The 18493-nt window shown below is 43.8% G+C and overlaps 2 protein-coding genes across 7 annotated transcripts in view; both read right to left on the minus strand.

The window, feature by feature from the left end:
* PNLIP (pancreatic lipase) overlaps positions 1-4815 on the minus strand; it is a 32415-nt gene extending 27600 nt beyond the window's left edge. The window contains exons 1-4 of one of the 2 annotated variants that reach the window (XM_025183582.2): positions 4745-4815; positions 3229-3277; positions 2003-2157; positions 1246-1371 (exon numbers count right to left, since the gene is read on the minus strand). In XM_025183582.2, the coding sequence (XP_025039367.2) occupies positions 1246-1371; positions 2003-2157; positions 3229-3277; positions 4745-4750 (336 nt within the window). In that variant the 5' untranslated portion in view covers positions 4751-4815. The other variant, XM_025183583.2, reaches the window with a different exon arrangement.
* A 1826-nt stretch (positions 4816-6641) lies between these two features.
* Positions 6642-18493, minus strand: part of LOC102454456 (pancreatic lipase-related protein 2) — a 41981-nt gene continuing 30129 nt past the window's right edge. For 3 of the 5 annotated variants that reach the window (XM_075935403.1, XM_075935402.1, XM_025183584.2), the window contains one exon: positions 16281-16361. In XM_075935403.1, the coding sequence (XP_075791518.1) occupies positions 16298-16361 (64 nt within the window). In that variant the 3' untranslated portion in view covers positions 16281-16297. Of the gene's footprint in view, positions 8980-9060; positions 9185-16280; positions 16362-18493 lie in introns of those variants that run through there. The other 2 variants (XM_075935405.1, XM_075935404.1) reach the window with 2 other exon arrangements.

Consider the following 18493-nt stretch of genomic DNA (forward strand, 5'->3'; position numbering starts at 1 on the left):
GGCTTCGCCCCTCGCCGCGCCGTTCCCCACCCACCTCCTGGCCAGACACAGTGCAGGTCCCAGCAGACCTGTCATGGGTATAATCCCCTTCCCCTCTTCTCCCCTTCCCTTTCCCAGTTGCGAGCACCCATGGGGCTCACAGCAGCTCCAATTGTCCAGCTGGCCGGAGCACTTCCGTGTTCCAGTTGGTGCCAGACTATCAGGAGTGCTGGACCACTGGATGCCGGACAATTGGAGTTTTACTGTAATGGGAGGAAGGGAAGAAAGCTGGAGCAAGGAGAAGGATTCTCCACAGTGAGAAGGTTGGAGAAGCTCTGGGGTTGTGTGTTGCTGCTTCCAGAGCTGCAAATGGGTGGTTTTGTGCAGAGCTGCCTACTAGAGGGCTCCTTTGGCATCACAAAGATGAATAGCAGAATTTTACTGTTAGAACAGAGCCAAAGAAGTGCCACATCTCCTCTGCACTGGGCTAAATCCTGGCAGTTGGGGAATACTGGCCAATCAGCACCCTTCTCCCCTATCTGGCCTATGACTGATTCCTGGGAAAGAGCTGCCTATCTCTTGGCAAGTGTCTCCCTCCCTTGGCACTGTCACTTTGCCCCATTAGCCACCTGCCCCATCATTTCCTCCACCTATTGACATATGTGGGTCATGGCTGCCTCCACCCATTGACACAGGTGGGTCATAAAGAAGATTAGGAAGCAAAATTTTACCAGATAGCAAGTCAGCTTTCCCAGAAGATTGTTTTTTTTTTAATTTTTAAAAATTAGGGTGGATAATATTAATGCCTATTTAGGAACAGAGGGAATATAACCAGTCATAGCAGCATCCCTGTCTAGATCGATATAAGATGTAATTAAAACATTAAGTATTAAGTGCCCCATAATGAATAAACTTGTGGAACAAAGACAAGGATGTGATTTTCAAATATAAAACTCTCGGATTCCCTAGAATTACCTACTGATTCAAGACAAAGGAATAAACTGCACAACTTTGACCTGACAGCACAGCCATTCTGATTGCAAATGCTCATTCACAGAAACAATGTTAAAAGAGGAGATCGTTCTGAAGTTGAGTTAGAATGTGTCAGAGGGGCAGAAGGTTGGGATAGAAATGCTAGGGGCACTTGGCCTTACTCCTGACTATGCTATCTCTCCAGCAGTCATAGCCACATTCAATTTTGTGGACCATCCCACCACTCCTTAGGGGACCTTCCAACCTCAGAGCCTTCCTGTAATAATACCATACCCTGCACATGTCCGACAGCCAGTTTTCTTCTCCTTGGTCTACAAATCCATGGGTAATAAAACGGGTTATTTTGCTGGGACTGAAATTCGAGTAACCGATCGTTGATGGATTTATTGCAGTAATCTCCTGTTGTAGATATTAAAATAGCAAATATTTAGATTATTTCCTATGAAAAGCTTATCAGAACAGCAATATGAACAGAAAACAAGACTTATTATGTTAGCCTGGATTCTAGAAGCATTTACACATGCAAATAACTTCACATGTATGACATTAAGTCAATATATCTTTGTAGGATAGGTACTGAGGGATTTTGCACATGATTTCAGTGAAGCCAGGATTTCACCTTTATCATGTCCTTTCAATTTCGCACCAAACAACTTGCAGTGCTATAGATTTTTCTTCATCTCTCACTATATACAGGAAAAACGGAAAATGTACCTACGGGTGACTTATGTGCTCTTTTCTGGGGAGGGACAGACTTCACTTTGCATAAGGCTGGTAAAGAATTACTGGCTCTATTCAAAGAATCATCTGTCATATCCGCCTGTGAGAATTCTGTCCATCAAGACTTATGAAACTCATGAAAGGCTGGACAGGAAATTTCTGAGAGGCTGGAAAATGCTACCTCCTGACCACATTTCAGAGTTGGCCATTTCTCTCTTTGGCTTTGGGAGTGCCAGGAGCACTAATAGATGATGATTTTATGTTCTTTATATATGCACCACTGGTAAGATTTAACAGAAATAGGTCTTACTTCAAAGTTATTTGGATTATTTTTTGTGTAAAGAAGGAAGCGGGTGTTTATCTTTTCTGGACTCCAGGGTAACTTCGCCACTGGTCTTTCTACAGTTCCAGACCATGGTATGTCATCTGTGAAGCATCCAAGCCTTTCAAAGCAAACTTCCTTTCCTATAGCACAGAGATCAAATGATTAGGGTGTGAATGAACATAAGTTCTAATTGTCACGCACTGTCCTGACAGCACTTTTCCTCCAATGGCCTCTCAATGCTTTCTGGACACATCAACCTGCATTCAGGCCAGCTACATCTGCAGGCATTGCTCTTGGCAGAGCACAGCAACAGCTCCCCTTGGACCACAATCCACCCTAGGTTGCAAGGAGAGGGTGGCCATTCCACCTTCTGCACAGGCCCACAGAATAGGGCCAGCATGCAGGGAGGAGTATGTGTCCCCCCTTCCTCCCACAATGAGGCTTGATCGCCTACTCTCTGGGGAATATTCCTCCACAGGCTCCCTCTGGGTCTGTGCAAATTGCCCATGACAAGGGATAGCACAGTGTGAACCAGCCAGATTGTGCCCATGATAGTCTGGATTTGGGATGTGAATGGATAACTGGTAACCCGGTAAGCTTTACCCTTAACGGGTGATGTTTACTGGGTAATGATTAACCGGTATCCAGGATCAGGATCCCTCCTGCGGCTCACCATGGGTGAAAGGCATTCCTGTGCAGGCCAGCAGTCCCGCACTGGGATTGGGAACAGCTGCTGCCTACAATGGGTGTGCCACTCCAGCTTGACCACAGAGGGCAGGGGAGCTGCTCCAGCCCAGCAGGGTTAGATCAGCCCCTCCACCCACCTACCCTTTAACCAGTTAACTGGTTAAATACTATGTTTAACTGTTAAGCAATTAAATGGGATTTTACAGGCCTACTCTGGATGCACCAGGGAGCAAGTAGGTACAAAGATGCTTTCCTTTTACCTAGTGGCCCTGTGGAGAAGACCAGGATACCAGCACTCTTTGGGGAAAGCAATTTCCCCTTATTTTCTGCTTTGTAAACCCAGGTTGGGACTTCCTGGGGGGATGGGAAATCATACCTCTTACCCTTCTTACAAATGAGCTGCAAATTCAAATAATCATGATGCATAGAACCTTCATCACAAAGAACAAAATCCGGACTAAAGAAAATGATTGTGATCAGAACAGAAATGCTGTACTGAAATTGACAAAAATCCTATGCCTTACCTCTGGCTGTCCCAAGCAGAAAAAGTGCAAGAATCCAAATTCCAAGCATCTAGAACAAGTCAAAAGAAAAAGCTTAGACTGGCTAATCCAGGTGATAAACAAAGCTTTGTGTCGATTGGTAGTATGTGGTAATAGTTACAGATTTAACTGAGAAAAAGCAATGTCTTAGAAACAACTTTTACTCAGTAAGATTATCAGTGACTTACTGTGCAATGCTTTACCTGGACTCCCGAGGAATGGTTGAATAAACTTTGCATGAGCTTTTTATAACCTGGTTTATCCTTGAGGCTTTTCTTCAAACAGTAACTCCCAGAAAGATAGAAAATGGCACATGTGTACTTCAGATACAGATTATCATGAACACACAAAGGAGTGTCAGCATATGTATCCGGTAATGAGTTTTTATTATATAATGTTTCTGGAGCAGAAGAATTTATTTTGATGGAAAAAGCTGCTGTTAAATGTGCATTTTAGAAGAGCACGTGACAATGCTCGATGCTTTCAAAGTACTTAAAGATAAAAAACTACTAAATAAAAATAAACCTGAACTGGATTCAGTTGCCTTTTTTCACATTGCTTTGCAGTAGTCCCATTGAGGAAAAGGATATTATGTATAGTTGTATAGATTTTAAATCCATATAGGACCATTGTCATAATCTAGTCTGAAATCTTGCATAAAACAGGCCAGAAATTTCATCTAGTGACACAGTTCAGAGTAAGGTACATACAGTGAGTAAAGGTCATAACCTTAATTATAAAAAAATCCATCTAGTAACTAGCAGTTCTCAGCCTTTCCAGATGAATGTATCCCTTTCAGAAGACTGATTTGTTTTCGCTACACCAAGTTTCATCTCACTTAAAAACCACTTGCTTAAAAAACAGACATAAGAATACAAGAGTCCCAGAACACACTAGTACTAAAAATTGCTTATATTCTCACTTTTATCATATCAAATAAATTAATTGGAATATAAATATTGTACTTACATTTCAATGTGATAATTGAGCTTGTTTTTCACTTGTGAGCCTGACATTTTGCAAGGCAGTGAAGCGACAGCAACAATTAAGTTTTTCTCCACATTGAGTCTATTTTTGCTTTTTAGCATGATAGCAGTCATAGCAGAAAATGAGACTTCACAAAGATATGTTGACCCAAAAGGTTACAGACACCCAAAGGATGGTTCTCAAGGTCAGTGTGTGCTTTCTATACTAAACATCCAAACTGCATTAGTGTGGAGTCATTAAACTTGATTTGCAGACCACCATCTGAAGACAGCTTGAGATTATCATGCTCAGTGGCAGAGAGGTTACTGCTGCCAACATCTGACAAAATGAATGGTTTCTTACCTAGTTGAGTTAAGCTAAATGTTGGGGAAATATGACTTGCTGCCAAGAGGGCCAAATAATCTGTATGTGAAGCCTACATGCTTTGTAGAAGTAGTTGAAGCTCTTTTCATTTTAAGCTGATAAGTCTGGAATTCAGAAAGCTTTCTTTGAAAAAATTCCACTGGCTTACGTGCATGCTCAGAGTATTTGTACTCTTCAGATGTTGTTGCAAACACAATAGCTTCCTGCTGTTATTTGATAGTTTCCCTGCAAAGAAAATCCAAAGTTTGGGTTGGATTGCTATTTTTAGATGCAAATCCAAAGGCAATATATTCCTTTCAGAACCGACAATGTTTTTCCCCATTTTCAATTCTTTACGATTTTCACAGTTGCCATTACTGCTATTTTCAGCTCTTCATTTTAAAAAGCTATCCGTTTTTACATCACAACCACATATATACCATGACAACTTCAATGTAATGAATGTGCTTGCACACATCAATAAATGATATACAATATGAGTGTAATATCATGTATACATGCATTTTACTTTATCATATAATATAGAGAACAGTATAAACAAATTACAGACTGTAGGAAATTTTAGTTTGTACTAAGTTAGCTAGTGCTTTTGGTGTGCCTGTTGTAAAACTAGGGAAATATCTAAATGAGTTGATATGCCCTTTGGAAGACCTCTACACTGGCTCCCCAACATAGGGGAAGCAAAAGAGGCAACTGCCCCGGAGCCTGGCGATTCAAGAGGGCCCAGAGCTCCTGGCCACTGCTGCTGCTATTGGGGCAGCTGCAGTAGCTAGAATCCCAGGTCTTTTAAGTTTATGACAGAGCCCTGAATGGCAGACCCAGGCAGTGCACCCCCAGCAACACTGAAGGGCTGGCAAGTCCCAGCATAGACCCTTTTGCCTGAGGCCACACCCCTTTCAGGAGTGCGGACCTGCCCCTCCTCCCCCCACCTGGACCAGGGGTGACTCTGATGCTTATATATACCCCCAGAGTTACATATAACCCTAGTTGAGAAGTACTGCTCTGAATTGTTAATGTTATTTCTTTTGGTGGTGAAATTTAAAATATAAAAACTTCAGATCTGGAATGTGTCAGAAATAGTTTAATGTTTGACATATTTTCTAATTCAAAGGACATTAATCCTTTCAGACATATTTACTTACTTAGAAATGACCTGATCCTGTATTCCTTAAGCATCAACACATCTATTGAAGGGACTTTTGAGCGTGTAAAGAATGGATTACCAGATCAGGTTTATAATGTAGTTCGGTTCACTGATGATGAAAATTTACTCACCTGATCGGGGAATGCCTGTCACACAATGAGCTTTTTAGCTAATGTCTGCATCACACATTCATCCTCAACCCTTATCTACAACTGCTGCTGTAGAAGTAGTTACTGAAGTTATAGAAATAGGGAAGAATTGTGACCTGTCTCTAACCCAGACATAAAGATCTGTGTAGGATCAATATTTTTGTCAAAGTGGTGGCACAGAGAAAAAGTAGTGTGAGGAACGTGGGAATTATAAAAAATGGCACAACATTTATGTGATAAAAAACCATATGGGCCATTGGAAAGGAAACTGTGGGGATATGACCCAAGTTCCCATAATTCCCGAAGTACTTTCCTGGCATCCCACAATCCAATGGGAAAAAGATCCACAATGCACTGAGCCCCAGATGGTGCTGCAGAAGCTGTATTCTGGTGAAAGTTTTGTTTGCCAAACTTTCTGGTGTAGCTATGCCTTTATAATGCTGTTTTTATTATTTTATTATTTTATTATTTTATACTAGCAGTGCTATGATAATAATAATGATAACACATAAGTTTATGCTGGCATCATTCTTGAATGTAAATTAAAAACTTTAACTCCATCTGTCTTCACTTGCTTATCTCTAATGGTCTGGGTATATGTAGCAGAATTGAAATTTAGATCCAGTTACTAATCTTTTGTTGCAAATAATACCTGACACCATTAAGTTGCTGTATACCAATGATAAGTAGCATATAGCATGTTTAACTGCTAATTTTGGTGTCATTTTTATTAAAAATAAAACCTGCCTCTTTCCCTGCCTTGTGGCTGTTGTCATCTGGAGCAGTTTGAATCCTCGCTGTGGAATTCTGTAATTCTACCTGTAAAAGACATAAGTTTCAGAAGATGACATTAATGTTTGTGCAAAGGGCCAGCACCAGGGTTTTATACCACATGAGTCTCAGGGCTTTGTCTACACTACAAGATAAAGTTGAGTTTATTAAGGTTGATTTATTTTTAGCACTTGATTTCGTAAAGTCAAAGGTGGATGTCCCCCCCCTTTATGCAAGAGTTCAACTCAGTTCGATATAGTGCGTCCACAGTGGAATGGTGACCATCGACATTGACAACGATGCAGTGTGGGTAGCTATCCCACAGTTCCTGTTGTTCCTGTGCATTCTTGGATGGACTCCCAATGCCTGATGAAACAAAAATAGTAGAGCAGTGGTTCTGGGTACGTCATCAGCATCTCATAATGCACTCATCTCCTCCCTCCCCCTCGCAATCTCCTGCTTGGGTATGTCTACATGTCATTCCTCTCGAGAGAGAGAGAAATGCAAATTCAGACACCCGAAATTGCAAATGAAGCGGGGATTTAAATATCCCACGCGTCATTTGCATAATCACATTATGGCGCTATTGAGAAATAGCGCTATGTCGAGAGATAAAATGGGGTTATTTCGAGATAAAACCCTTCCCTCAAAATAACCCTTACTCCTAATTATGAGCAGCCAGAAACAAGGGCAATAAGGACAGCATATTGAGGGGCACTGCACGGCAGAGAGGCTTTGGAAAACAACTTTGTGAATGATCAGTCATGTATGTTGCTCTTAATGAGGTGCCCCCAGCATTAAGTGTCCTGGCTTGTAACAACTTCTCCACCCCATATAACACAAGCAATAAAGGAACTGTTGTGGACAAATGATACATTTTTATTTAGGGAATACAAGACCGCACAGACAAAAAAGAAGTCCAACGGGAGAGGTTCGGGGGGGAGGGCAGAGCAAGGGCAAGCAGCATATTACAGTCCCCCTGTTCAGCAGTCACAGGAGTGGGAATGATAGCTTACTTTGACAGGAGGCATCCCTGGGGGGTTGAGAGGAAGGCTGCCCTTGACCCCCTATAACTGCATTCTAGGGCACCTGGGATGGGAGATTATGGAAGTTGGGCTATGTCTAGACTGCAGGCTTCTTTCGAAAGAGGCTCTTTCAAAAGCATCTTTCGAAAGAGCCTCTTTCAAAAGATCGCGTCTAGACTGCAGGCGGATCTTTCGATAGAGGAAATCCGCTTTTTCGAAAGAGAGCACCCAGCGAGTCTGGATGCTCTCTTTCGAAGACGGCCTCTTTACATTGTAGAACGCCTTCTTTTGAAAGAGGAACTTTCGAAAGAAGGCGTTCTTCCTCGTGAAACGAGGTTTACCGCCATCGAAAGAAAAGCCGCGTTCGTTCGAAAGAACGCGGCTTGAGTCTGGACGCAGGGGAAGTTTTTTCGGGAAAAGGCTACTTTTCCCGAAAAAAACCCTGAGTCTGGACACGGCCTTGGTGAGGTGGGTATGTAGTGCAGCAAGGAGTGTAGAGTGGCTCTGTGCTCCCCCTGCCTCTCCTATGCCTCTACCAGGCATGTCAGCAACTGTGTTTAATACCCCAGACACCTCAAGATCTCCTCCTAGGGCTTTACATTGCATTCCCGGCATGCTCTCCTCTCCGCACGCTCCGTTTGCATCTCCTGCAGCATCAGTCTCCTCCAAGCATGTAATTGTATCCTGTCCGTGCATTTGCTCATGGCACATCTCATCCCGATTATGTTTTTTCTTTGGAGCTGTGCCAGCCAAACAGCTGGAGGAGTTGGGAGAGTGGGCAACAGGCTCATTGTTGCACGAACTGTAATGAAAAAAGTGACGGGCAGACTGCAGAGGAGATACGTGGTAGAATGCAGAACGTAATTTCTTAGCACACAAGTGTCCGTGCAACACAACAGGCGTGTGTTATGTATAAGGTCGAAGCTGTGCTTTTAAGTGGCTACTATGCAGCAAGTACAGCACAGAGATCTTCAGGGAGCAGCTGGACTCAGTTTGGTGGCAGGCATGGTAAGAAGCAGGTTGGGGGCTCACTCTTTTGCTTCCGCTTTGAAAGCATGTGCGACACAGCGGCTGCAAATAGCTCCTAAGCTGGTGTTAGTTTGATTGCCTGTGCCTACCTGGTATTATTTCCAGTCATTAAGATCACTGTCGGGTGGGAACTTCGATGTGCACAATGGTAATACTCACACTCCATTTTCCACTAGCTGAGCAATCCACATGCTAAAACTCAGAGGCCCTGCGCCCTCATGCTAATTACTTTTACAGGGTGTAGGCCTGTATGTTTCTTGTATCCCTGTTAAATAAAATATCATTAAAATTAGCACTCTGGGTTACAAGAGGAGGGGGCTGAAGTGGGCTCAAGAAATGCACAGACCTTGTGTTGGTCCTCCGAATCAGACTGACTTGGAGCAAGGAGGGCTTGCCAGCCTCTTTATGCCCATGAAGTATATTCTTAGTGCTGCCCGTCCTTCCAGGGGCTGATATTTCCCAATCTCTACCTGTGAGAAGGAATGAAAGGACACCAGCTGTACACACGTATCGAGCTGACAGAAGCAAGAGGTTGGGTTTTTAATGGCTTTAAGCCTTCATTCAGGACTTGATTCTACCAGTCATACTCTGAGTAATACCTTAACCTTTGGGCAGGACCATATGGGTGGTGAGGGCGAGGTTTCAAACAGGGAGCTGTTGGGACTTGGGCAAGTCCCTAATAAATGGTCATATGAATGATAAGAGGGATCAACAGCCCTCCCCCCCACCCATCCATTTTATGAGTCAGTGAGAGAACATGTGCATTGGCTCTCATGTTAATTGAGCCTATTCTCCCAATCTGAGTAATCATAAACAATGCTCATTAGCAAATGGAGTAACTGGCCTAATCCTTGTCCAGTTCAAGCTGCTCATCCACCCTCCATTCAGGCGGTGTTTTGGGAGCTGGAATGCTTAGGAATCTGGATGAGGCTGAGTTAGATGCGCTGTCCCTATGAGACTACTCCAGCTGGCTTAACTTAGAGTAGCCCAGGGATGGCTCTCTGTTACATCAAGAGCTATTTTGGTTCTTAAAACAGAATAAAGGTGCCATAGAACAGTGATTCCCAAACTTAGGGTGGTGATCCAGTACTGGGCTGCAGGATGTGGAGCACTGGGTCAGCTGCTAGAGCTTCGCGTGTGTGTATGGGGGGGGGGGGGACTCTAAAAAGATATAATTATTGGATCACGGGCATAATTTTTTTTCCCAAGTGGGCCACAAGAAAAAGAGTTTGAAACCACTGCCTTAGACCTGTCTTACCCTACCTTCCTTCCCCCAAATTGTTTTGAATGTACGTGTTGCTTGGCTGAGGATTTGGGCTACTCTGTTTAGCTCCAGCAGCCGATTAGAGCCTGAGAACATTAGAATCATAGAATTCTAGGGCTGGAAGAGACCTCAGGAAATCATCGTGTCCAGCCCCCTGCCCAAAGCAGGACCAATCCCAACTAAATCATACCAGCCAGGGCTTTGTCAAGCCGGGACTTAAAAACCTCTGGCTTTGTCTACACTATGGCTTTTGCCGGCAGAGAGTATGCAAAGGAAGCACTGATTAGCATTTTGTCATGCTTCATTTGCATAATCTATTCCAAGATGTTTTTGCGCAAGAGGTTTTTGCGCAAAAACAAGCAGTGTGGCTGTTTCTTTTTTGCACAAAAAACACATTGGCTACGTCTACACTGGCCCCTTTTCCGGAAGGGGCATGTAAATTTCACCAGTCGTCGTAGGGAAATCCGCAGGGGATTTAAATATCCCCCGCGGCATTTAAATAAAAATGTCCGCCGCTTTTTTCCGGCTTTTAAAAAAGCCGGAAAAGAGCGTCTACACTGGCCCCGATCCTCCGGAAAAAGTGCCCTTTTCCGGAGGGTTTTATTCCTACTTCAAAGTAGCGGGGGGGAGCTAGCCAGGCAGCTGCCCGGGGCACCAACCTATGGGGGGCGTCTGATGGCAGCTGTAAGGGGTGCTGCGCGGCCCCTGACCCTGGGTGCGTGGTGCCTGATGGCAGCTCTAAGCGGCGCAGCGCGGGGGGGCAGGGCCACACATGCGCCGTGCATCCGGGGGCGGAGCCGTGCATGCATTGTGCGCCCGCTGCCCGGGGCGCAGGAATGGCTCGAGCCGGCCCTGCCTGGACTTGAAATTTAGATGCTGATCAGCAAAGACTCACCTATGCTTACATTTAAGTGTGTGAGTGGCTCCTCTGATCTCACTAGGACTATTCCTATGTCTGAAGCTAAGAGGTGTGATAGTCTCAGGCCAGGTCTACGCCCCAGAGTTTTGCCAGCACAGCTATGTCTATGAGGAGGTGTGAAGAGCCTAGTGCTGTGAGTTTAGTGTAGACACAGTTATACCCTGAAAATTGTGCTTTGGACATGTTAGCTTACTTGGTGAGGCAGTTTTATTGGTACAAGTTGTGGCCATACTAGGAGAACTTTTCCAGTATATTACACCAGTACAGCTATACAGTAATTCCTCATTTAACACTATAGATATGCGTCAGAAAATGATCGTGTTAAGTGAAAACGTGTTATACGGGGTCAATTTTCTCATTGAAAATAATGGAAAAGGTGGGGGTTGCGTTTCAAGCGATGGTGTCTGTTGGGACCAGGACATAAGGTTGGGGGAGAAAGAGGACTGGGTTATAGCAGGGAGGGGAGGTGTTTGGCTCTGGGGAAGGGAAGAGGAGGAGAGTGGAGGGGGATTGGGTTGGGAGTATGCCCCTGTGACGGGTCTGCTGGGACTTGCACTGCGTCCAGTGGGGGGGGGGGGGTCACCGGGGAACGGCTCAGCAAGCAGCGAACCCTCCGCCACTTTGCAGGAAGGCGGGGGAAGCCCTGCACAGCCGCTGCTGCTGGGAAAACCCAGCCACCGGCCTGCAAGCAGGGGCAGAGGAGAGGGTACAAGGCGTCTGGCAAGAGGGGTCAGCAAAATACTTTTAGCATAGACTGTCTTAGCTAACCAGTCTTCTGCTAATGCATGAGCCAGGAAAGACTCCAGCTCATACTCCGATCATCCTATAGTTCTGCAAAGCTAGGAGGAATTAAAAAGAAGTTGTAAAAGTACATTTGTGTCATTATTGTTAATGGATCTGATTTTTCAGACACTCTGGGAGTAGAAGGAACTGTGGCGACAGAATGGATTTCTAAAGTAGAACGACACTTTAAGAAACATTTTTAAAAAAGAGCATCCTCTAACAAAAATAAAGAAATCAAATCAATATTGCAGAGACCTGAAAATAGTAGGGAAATGCAGGAAATTTTTAAAGAGGAAGGAAATAAATATGGGACCAACCCGAAACAGAATTTAAAAAGGAAAAAAGTTCTAAAGTTGTTCAAGTAAAAGAGATAGGGGCGGGGCAAGGTGGACTGACATGGATGTGAGAGGATTCCACACACTAGTACCCACCGCAGGAATTACGTCTGCGTTGTTATGCTTTCTTCACACTCCTTCACACTGGCCTTTATAAGCTGAGGTTGAGGGCTGGTCTGACTGTGTGGTGAATTTTGTATGACCTTTATTGATGGACTTTAGTTTGGCTCACTGGGTTTATTTTTTCAAATAATTTTATTTACATTTTTTCCAGTGAATTTGAAAAGGTTTGAAATGCACCATTTTCCTTGCTATCTAATAGAAGTTAGTCATAAATAAATGCTTGCAGGTTGGTTACGAGGTGTAAGAAAACGATGCAAGCAGGTAGAAAATTAATATGGTTGGGATTATATTGTGTACATTAGCAGTTTATTTACTTTGAGTAAGTCCACTTCCTTGAACTCTAACAGAACAATCCATTAACAGCTACAAGCAGATCACTCATGACAAGCTGTGCAGATTTGAAAGAAACAGAGTTAGTTTAAAATGTGTACAAACACATTAAGAGCCTACCACCAATAGCAATTTGTCCAAGTTAATTTGTTTTAAAAATACAAATTAAAGCCATTATACTTTTTTTTTGTATGGCTGGATACCTTTCTGGGAGATACAAGTTTTTGGGATCAGTTCAGAAGTAATTGGGTGAAAGAATAAGATCTATGTTATACAGGATTTTAAACTAGATGACCTAATGTATGCCTTGGAAATAAACATCAGAACCCCCAATAGTGTTGTATTGACACTATGTTCCTGTAAAACTTATGCACAAGTTTAACCTGATGTATGGGAGCCTAGATTTTTATATAGGGATGTAATGCATAGAAATACCTGGATGGCTTCATGAGTCAGAGAGACAGGACTAGTCAAGTTGATTTCAATGGAAAAGCTGATGTGTGTGAAGTTAAGCAGATGCTCAAGAGTTTGCAGGACTGGGGCCTAACAGACTTAAATAAGTGGGGTGCATTGTGAGACCAAGAGCAGGAAGTGAATATTGAGCGTGGTGGAGTTTTTATATGTAACACTGGGTTAGATAGAAGTATTGCCAACCTGAAATGCTAACAAACGAGGCCCAGGAAAACCATCAGGCCAGCTTAAATATCAAGAGGTAGAAAATCTGAAAATTAAATAATAAACATTTACAATTAATCTCCAGTTTGTATTTAACTTCTGGAATTGGAATGCTTGGAATTCATATTTTCAACCTTTTCTCTGCAATCATGATGTCTGGGAAACAAACTTTGAAAGAGAAAAATGAAAGGGAAGATGGAGTTCAGCAGCTGAGCTCTAACAAAGTCACCAAATATCTTTAGACACATAATAAAATCAAAAGAGTTGGCAATATTTGAGAGAGGGCGGTCTATGTAGATCATCAGGCCTGTCAATACAAGAGGACGAAGGGGCCAGTTGTCCCAGGGCTTGGTAATTTAAAAGGACCTAGGGCTCTCAGCCACTAGCACTTTTACTGGAGCCCAGGCCTCTTAAATCACTGCCAGAGCCCCAGGCAGTGCACTAGAGCTGAAGGGCTCTAGCCCCCGTGTTTTAGGGGTGCAAAGCCAAGGCCTCTCCCAATCCTGTCTGCTGCCTAGTAGATTAGTGTTTCTGGTCTTTCTGGAAAATGAGAGTGATCACAGCTCTGACCTCAGCTTAACCACATGTTTTTCCTGGCAATTTCTTATTTTAAAATCAATTTTGTAGGAACACCTGTGGTATTTTTTACTCATGTTAGGTTTGTAAAAGGTGTTTGTGTTCAGCTGGATATCTCAGCCTTGCTGATATGGTATGAACAAAATAAATAAGAATCCGGTAACCAAGCACAACACAGCAGAGTAATTTGCAATCTTATTGCCCATAGCTGTGAAGGTATCAACGCTAGACTGGGAGTCTTCAGCCAGGAGACACAGGCTGTGGGAGGCTGTAGTGTAACACTCCTGCCACCATGTGGTGCTGTGAGTCTGCAGCCGGTGCCAGGCCCACACACCCATTGTTCCAAAATGGTGCCCCCCCTTCAGTGTGCAATGGCTGCTGGTTTGTTCTATGCTTCCCGGATCCTGAGGAGATACTGAGCAGCAGGGGACATGTGCCCGAGGGGTGAGAAAGTTCCTTGGTTTCTTTCTGTTCTATACTGTGGCAGGGGAAGGGAGCAGGTGTGCTGCATGCACCTGTCCTGGGCTGATTGCATCTGTGGGTTCTGTAGCAGCTTTGATGGAAAGGTTGTGAGGTATTTAGGGTGCTTATTGGGGGTACCTCTTTGAAGGTCCTTCACCTCAGGCTTTCATTGCCTATCAGGTAGAATGTTCCAGCACAAATTCTTTGATGTGCTAGGACTGCCCTTTGTCTGTCTGATTCCTTGGAAGTGTTGTATTCTCAGGCATGGATGTGCCCACAATGCTCATGAACAACAGCAGGAAAATCCAGGAGCTTTCCTCCTCCCCACTTCCGGTGTTCGGTTAACAGGGGATTAGGGTAATGTAGTAATTGTCACAGCTCAAGGCAACTGCATTTGTACTCCCCCTCTATGGGCCAGTAATGGCTGAACCTTAGGCTTCTGGCTGCCCCACCATTACCTTTATTTGGCACATGCCCACACACACACGCGTCTCCCCCTCCAGATTGGGCTGTTTCCAGGCTGTGCCTCCAACTAAGACTCTGGCCAGGGAACAGTCTTTCAAACCCTCCAAAAGGTTTTTCTGTGATTGCAGGTTTGTAACTTCTTTTGTCAAAACTGTGAGCCATTCCTTTATTTAGTTGGGTTTCTAATCTTTTTTTAATGTAACAGGTGATGAGCAAAGGTCCCCTCTTGAGGGGGAAATTTCAAGAATGGGGTCTGGGGAAATTTGCATTCCTTCTGCCCAGGTATTTCCTAGCGAACCCCCTCAGTCTTGCCTATCCCAGAAGTTCTGTCTCATCTGAGCCATTATTTTAAAATAGATCTGTGAAGTTCTCATAGTATTTAAATTAGTCATGTATCCCTCCTTCATTCAAATTGCATTCTGTCTGTCTTTTAAGGGTTGTATTCTCAGGTCCTGAGGGGCCCAAATGCTCATGAACAACCAGATGAAAACCTGTTACATACAGTCTCATCAAAATAGAGAAATATTTGATTTTTTAATACTCCTAAAATATTTAAAACTTACTTCATACGGTTTAATTTAATTCAGCAAGGTTTGTCCAGTATTTGCAAGAAGTGATCATGTCTGTCACAGTATGAAGTTAGATAAGTTTGGCTATATCTGATGAGCTTTTCTGGAGGCATGTGGTGGCTTAAAGAAGAATTCTCATTTAAATGCAAATCAGGGACAGAATTCTGGGCCCTTGCTTAGAACTTACATAGAGTTCTCTTGTACCCCTAACCCACTCCATTGTGTAGAACCTTGTGTAATGGTACGTTTTCCCATCAGGACTTCACGGGCTAGTACCCCTGTGCTATAAGCCTGTGCAAATGGAGGAGTAAGGACCACGGCCCTGCTTCTTCTCCTCAATAGCTAGCAGGGCTACCCAGGCCATTTAAGAGCAGCAGAGCAGCTGTGCCATCAAAAGCTTGACAAGGCACAGTCCAAAGTGACTTCTGATTCTTCTCCTAGGTTGGTGCATCTCAGTACTACCATTAATGCAGATATGTGGCTTACTGCTACAGCTTAGCTCTGTCATTCTCCTGTCAAAGGCGCGTTTTATTTTACAATGTATTTGTGTGAGATTGCAGTGTATAGTGGGTAATTTTGACTTCCACTGAAATGGTGATTTGTTTTTGTGTGTGTCTGCTCTTACCTTGTACATATTGTGTGTAAGTGTAATAATTTATTTTAATGCATTAATACAGTAAGGCAAACTGCAGAGAGGTTTTCTGCATGTACTCCCGGCATGTGTTTAGGGCTGTTTTGAGATTGTGTGCCATCTAACACATTAAAGGGGGAGCCTGCAACACAGTGGAAAATATCTGTATTTGACAGTGAATCTGTTTAAATAGACTGTGTCAATGTTACAGTGTTAATCAATGCTCCTACATATGTACTCCAGTGTGTACTGCCTGTCTCTTACAAAGGAAATGGACTAGGATAAATTAAACAATGACTTCTTGTTTGAAAGCCATCCATGTGTTTGCACAGAGCTGAGAAGACAAAGGAAACAACCTATTTAATATCTTTTTTCTATCTATAGCTTTGTGTGAAAACAACCCAAAAAAGAGGACAGATAATACAGCAACTAGTAGTGGATGTAATTTAATTTAGCAAGGTGCAAGTAATTGTGGAATTCCATATTTCACATTTCCATTGCCACAATATGTAGACCTGAGGGGGGAAAACAGCTAAATCAATATTTCCTACATATGGTTTTTCTAAAGGCTTGTAGAAACATTGGTTACATTTATTGGCTCAACAGATGCTGCCAGCCAGGATCTTGATAGTTTAAGGCCATGTCCATACTTACCTGCAGATCGATCTTTTGGTGTTCAATTTATTGGGTCTAATAAGGATTTAAGCAAGTAGTCGACTACTTGCATTTCCCACCCCCACTGCCTCTGTATCAGAGGCAGCAAGGGGAGGGGGAAGCAGAAGCTCCTACTAAGGGGAGCTGGTTTAAAGCAGGTTTCCCCCAGCACCGTCTTTGCAGTGCCCCCTGCTCCCCTATCAGAGGAAGCAGCACCGGGGGGAGGCAGGGGAGGCTGCCGTGAAGCACCCTCTGTCTTTGGCAGGCTGAGGCTTGCTGAAGGCAAAGGGGAAGCTGGGCCTGCCATGGGCAGAGGCTGCTCCAGCAGCAGCCCCTGTCTGCGGCAACCTGGGCTGGCTGTGAGCAGAGACTGCTTCTGCAGCAGCCCGTGTGTGTGTGTGTGTGGGGGGGGGGGTCACAGTGTGGAGCTGAGACCCCACGCAGATAGGGGCTGCTGGACCCAGTGCAAGCTGGGACTGGGTAATCCTGGCTCAGATATGGCTTGCGCCGGGTCAGGGAGCTACCCCTGTTGCAGCTCTGCATTTTAAATGTAGTAAGAGCTGGGTGCGCAGGATCCGGATCCAGTGTGAGCTGGGACTAAGTGCACAATTAGTGAAATACCCACTTCTTAACATCCTAGTAAGGACCCGCTAAATTGAATGGTGATGGTGCCCCCGTCGGCGCTAGTACTCCTCCTCCTCACGAAGAGTAAGGGGAGTTAACGGGAGTATTTCTCCCATTGACCTTCTGCTGCAGGGATGGCGCCAAAGTTCGAATCAAGGTGCATTGACTCCAACTACACAGTTAATATAGCCTGAGTTGCGTATCTTAATTTGAACTTACCCCGAGTGTAGACCTGGCCTAAGAGATTCTGTTCTTCTGGGAGGAGGAGTTATACTTATATACAAGTAGTTCAGCCAAATAGTGTAAAGGGGCGATAAGAATTGCTAGGACACTATATCTATCCACCAGTGTGAATCGCCATCTTCAGTTTTGTTGCATGCACTCCATGTGCATATAGTGCCACAGTGTATGATAATCTTGTTAGAAATGGGTTTATCTGAGTACTTCCAAACACGGAGGAGTCTGAGTACCCACTAATAAATCTGTTTATGTTGATGTCCTGACCTATCTCTTTGAACAAAAGTATGGTGGTAGTTCTGTTTCTCTGATGTCACTCCTGGAAATATTTTCCTTGAAAATGACACATCTGGGCATGGTCTGCACTAACTGGTTAACAGCCTCTTGAAATGCTGCCTGTAGGGTGGTCCTTATGGAAATTCATGTATCAGAAACTGTAACCTAAGGGTTAATTTTTTAATTGTAAAAAATGCTTAATCGTAACCTAGGGGTTAATTTTAAAAAAAATTAACCAACATGTATAATAAAGGTGCATCCCTTCAATGCTCTGGGCTCCCTTGTCCATTTATAGGCCAAGCCAGGTGAAATCTAACACTCAGCCCTTTTGCATTTTCCTGTCTGCCTGGAATGTGATCTCACTGAAACATCATGGCTATGTCTACACTGGTGGCTTCTTGCGCAAGAACTCTTTTGCGGAAGAGTTCTCGTACAAAAAATCTTCCACAAAAGCATGTCCACACTGCCATGTGCTTTTGTACAAGAGCATCCATGGCAGTGTGAACGCTCTCTTGCACAAGAAAGCTCTGATGGTCATTTTAACCATAGGGGCTTCTTACGCAAGAAATTCATGTTGCCTGTCTACACTGCCCTCTTTTGGAAGAGCTCTTGCGCAAGAGGGCTTATTCCTCATGGGGAGAGGAATAACTCTTCTGGAAGAAGCCCTGTTTTGCACAAGTAAATTTACAGTATAGCATTGTAAGAACGCATGTGCAGTGTAGACAGCAGGCAAGTTTTTACGCAAGAACATCTGTTCTTGCGCAAGAAGCTGCCAGTGTAGACATACATGTCTGACAATTCCAAAACTTCAGGACACATGTCAGGCATTAACCCTGTTGATTTTGCTATAAATCAG

This window comes from Pelodiscus sinensis, chromosome 8 (genome assembly GCF_049634645.1).
Source record: "Pelodiscus sinensis isolate JC-2024 chromosome 8, ASM4963464v1, whole genome shotgun sequence".
Taxonomy (NCBI): Eukaryota; Metazoa; Chordata; order Testudines; family Trionychidae; genus Pelodiscus; species Pelodiscus sinensis.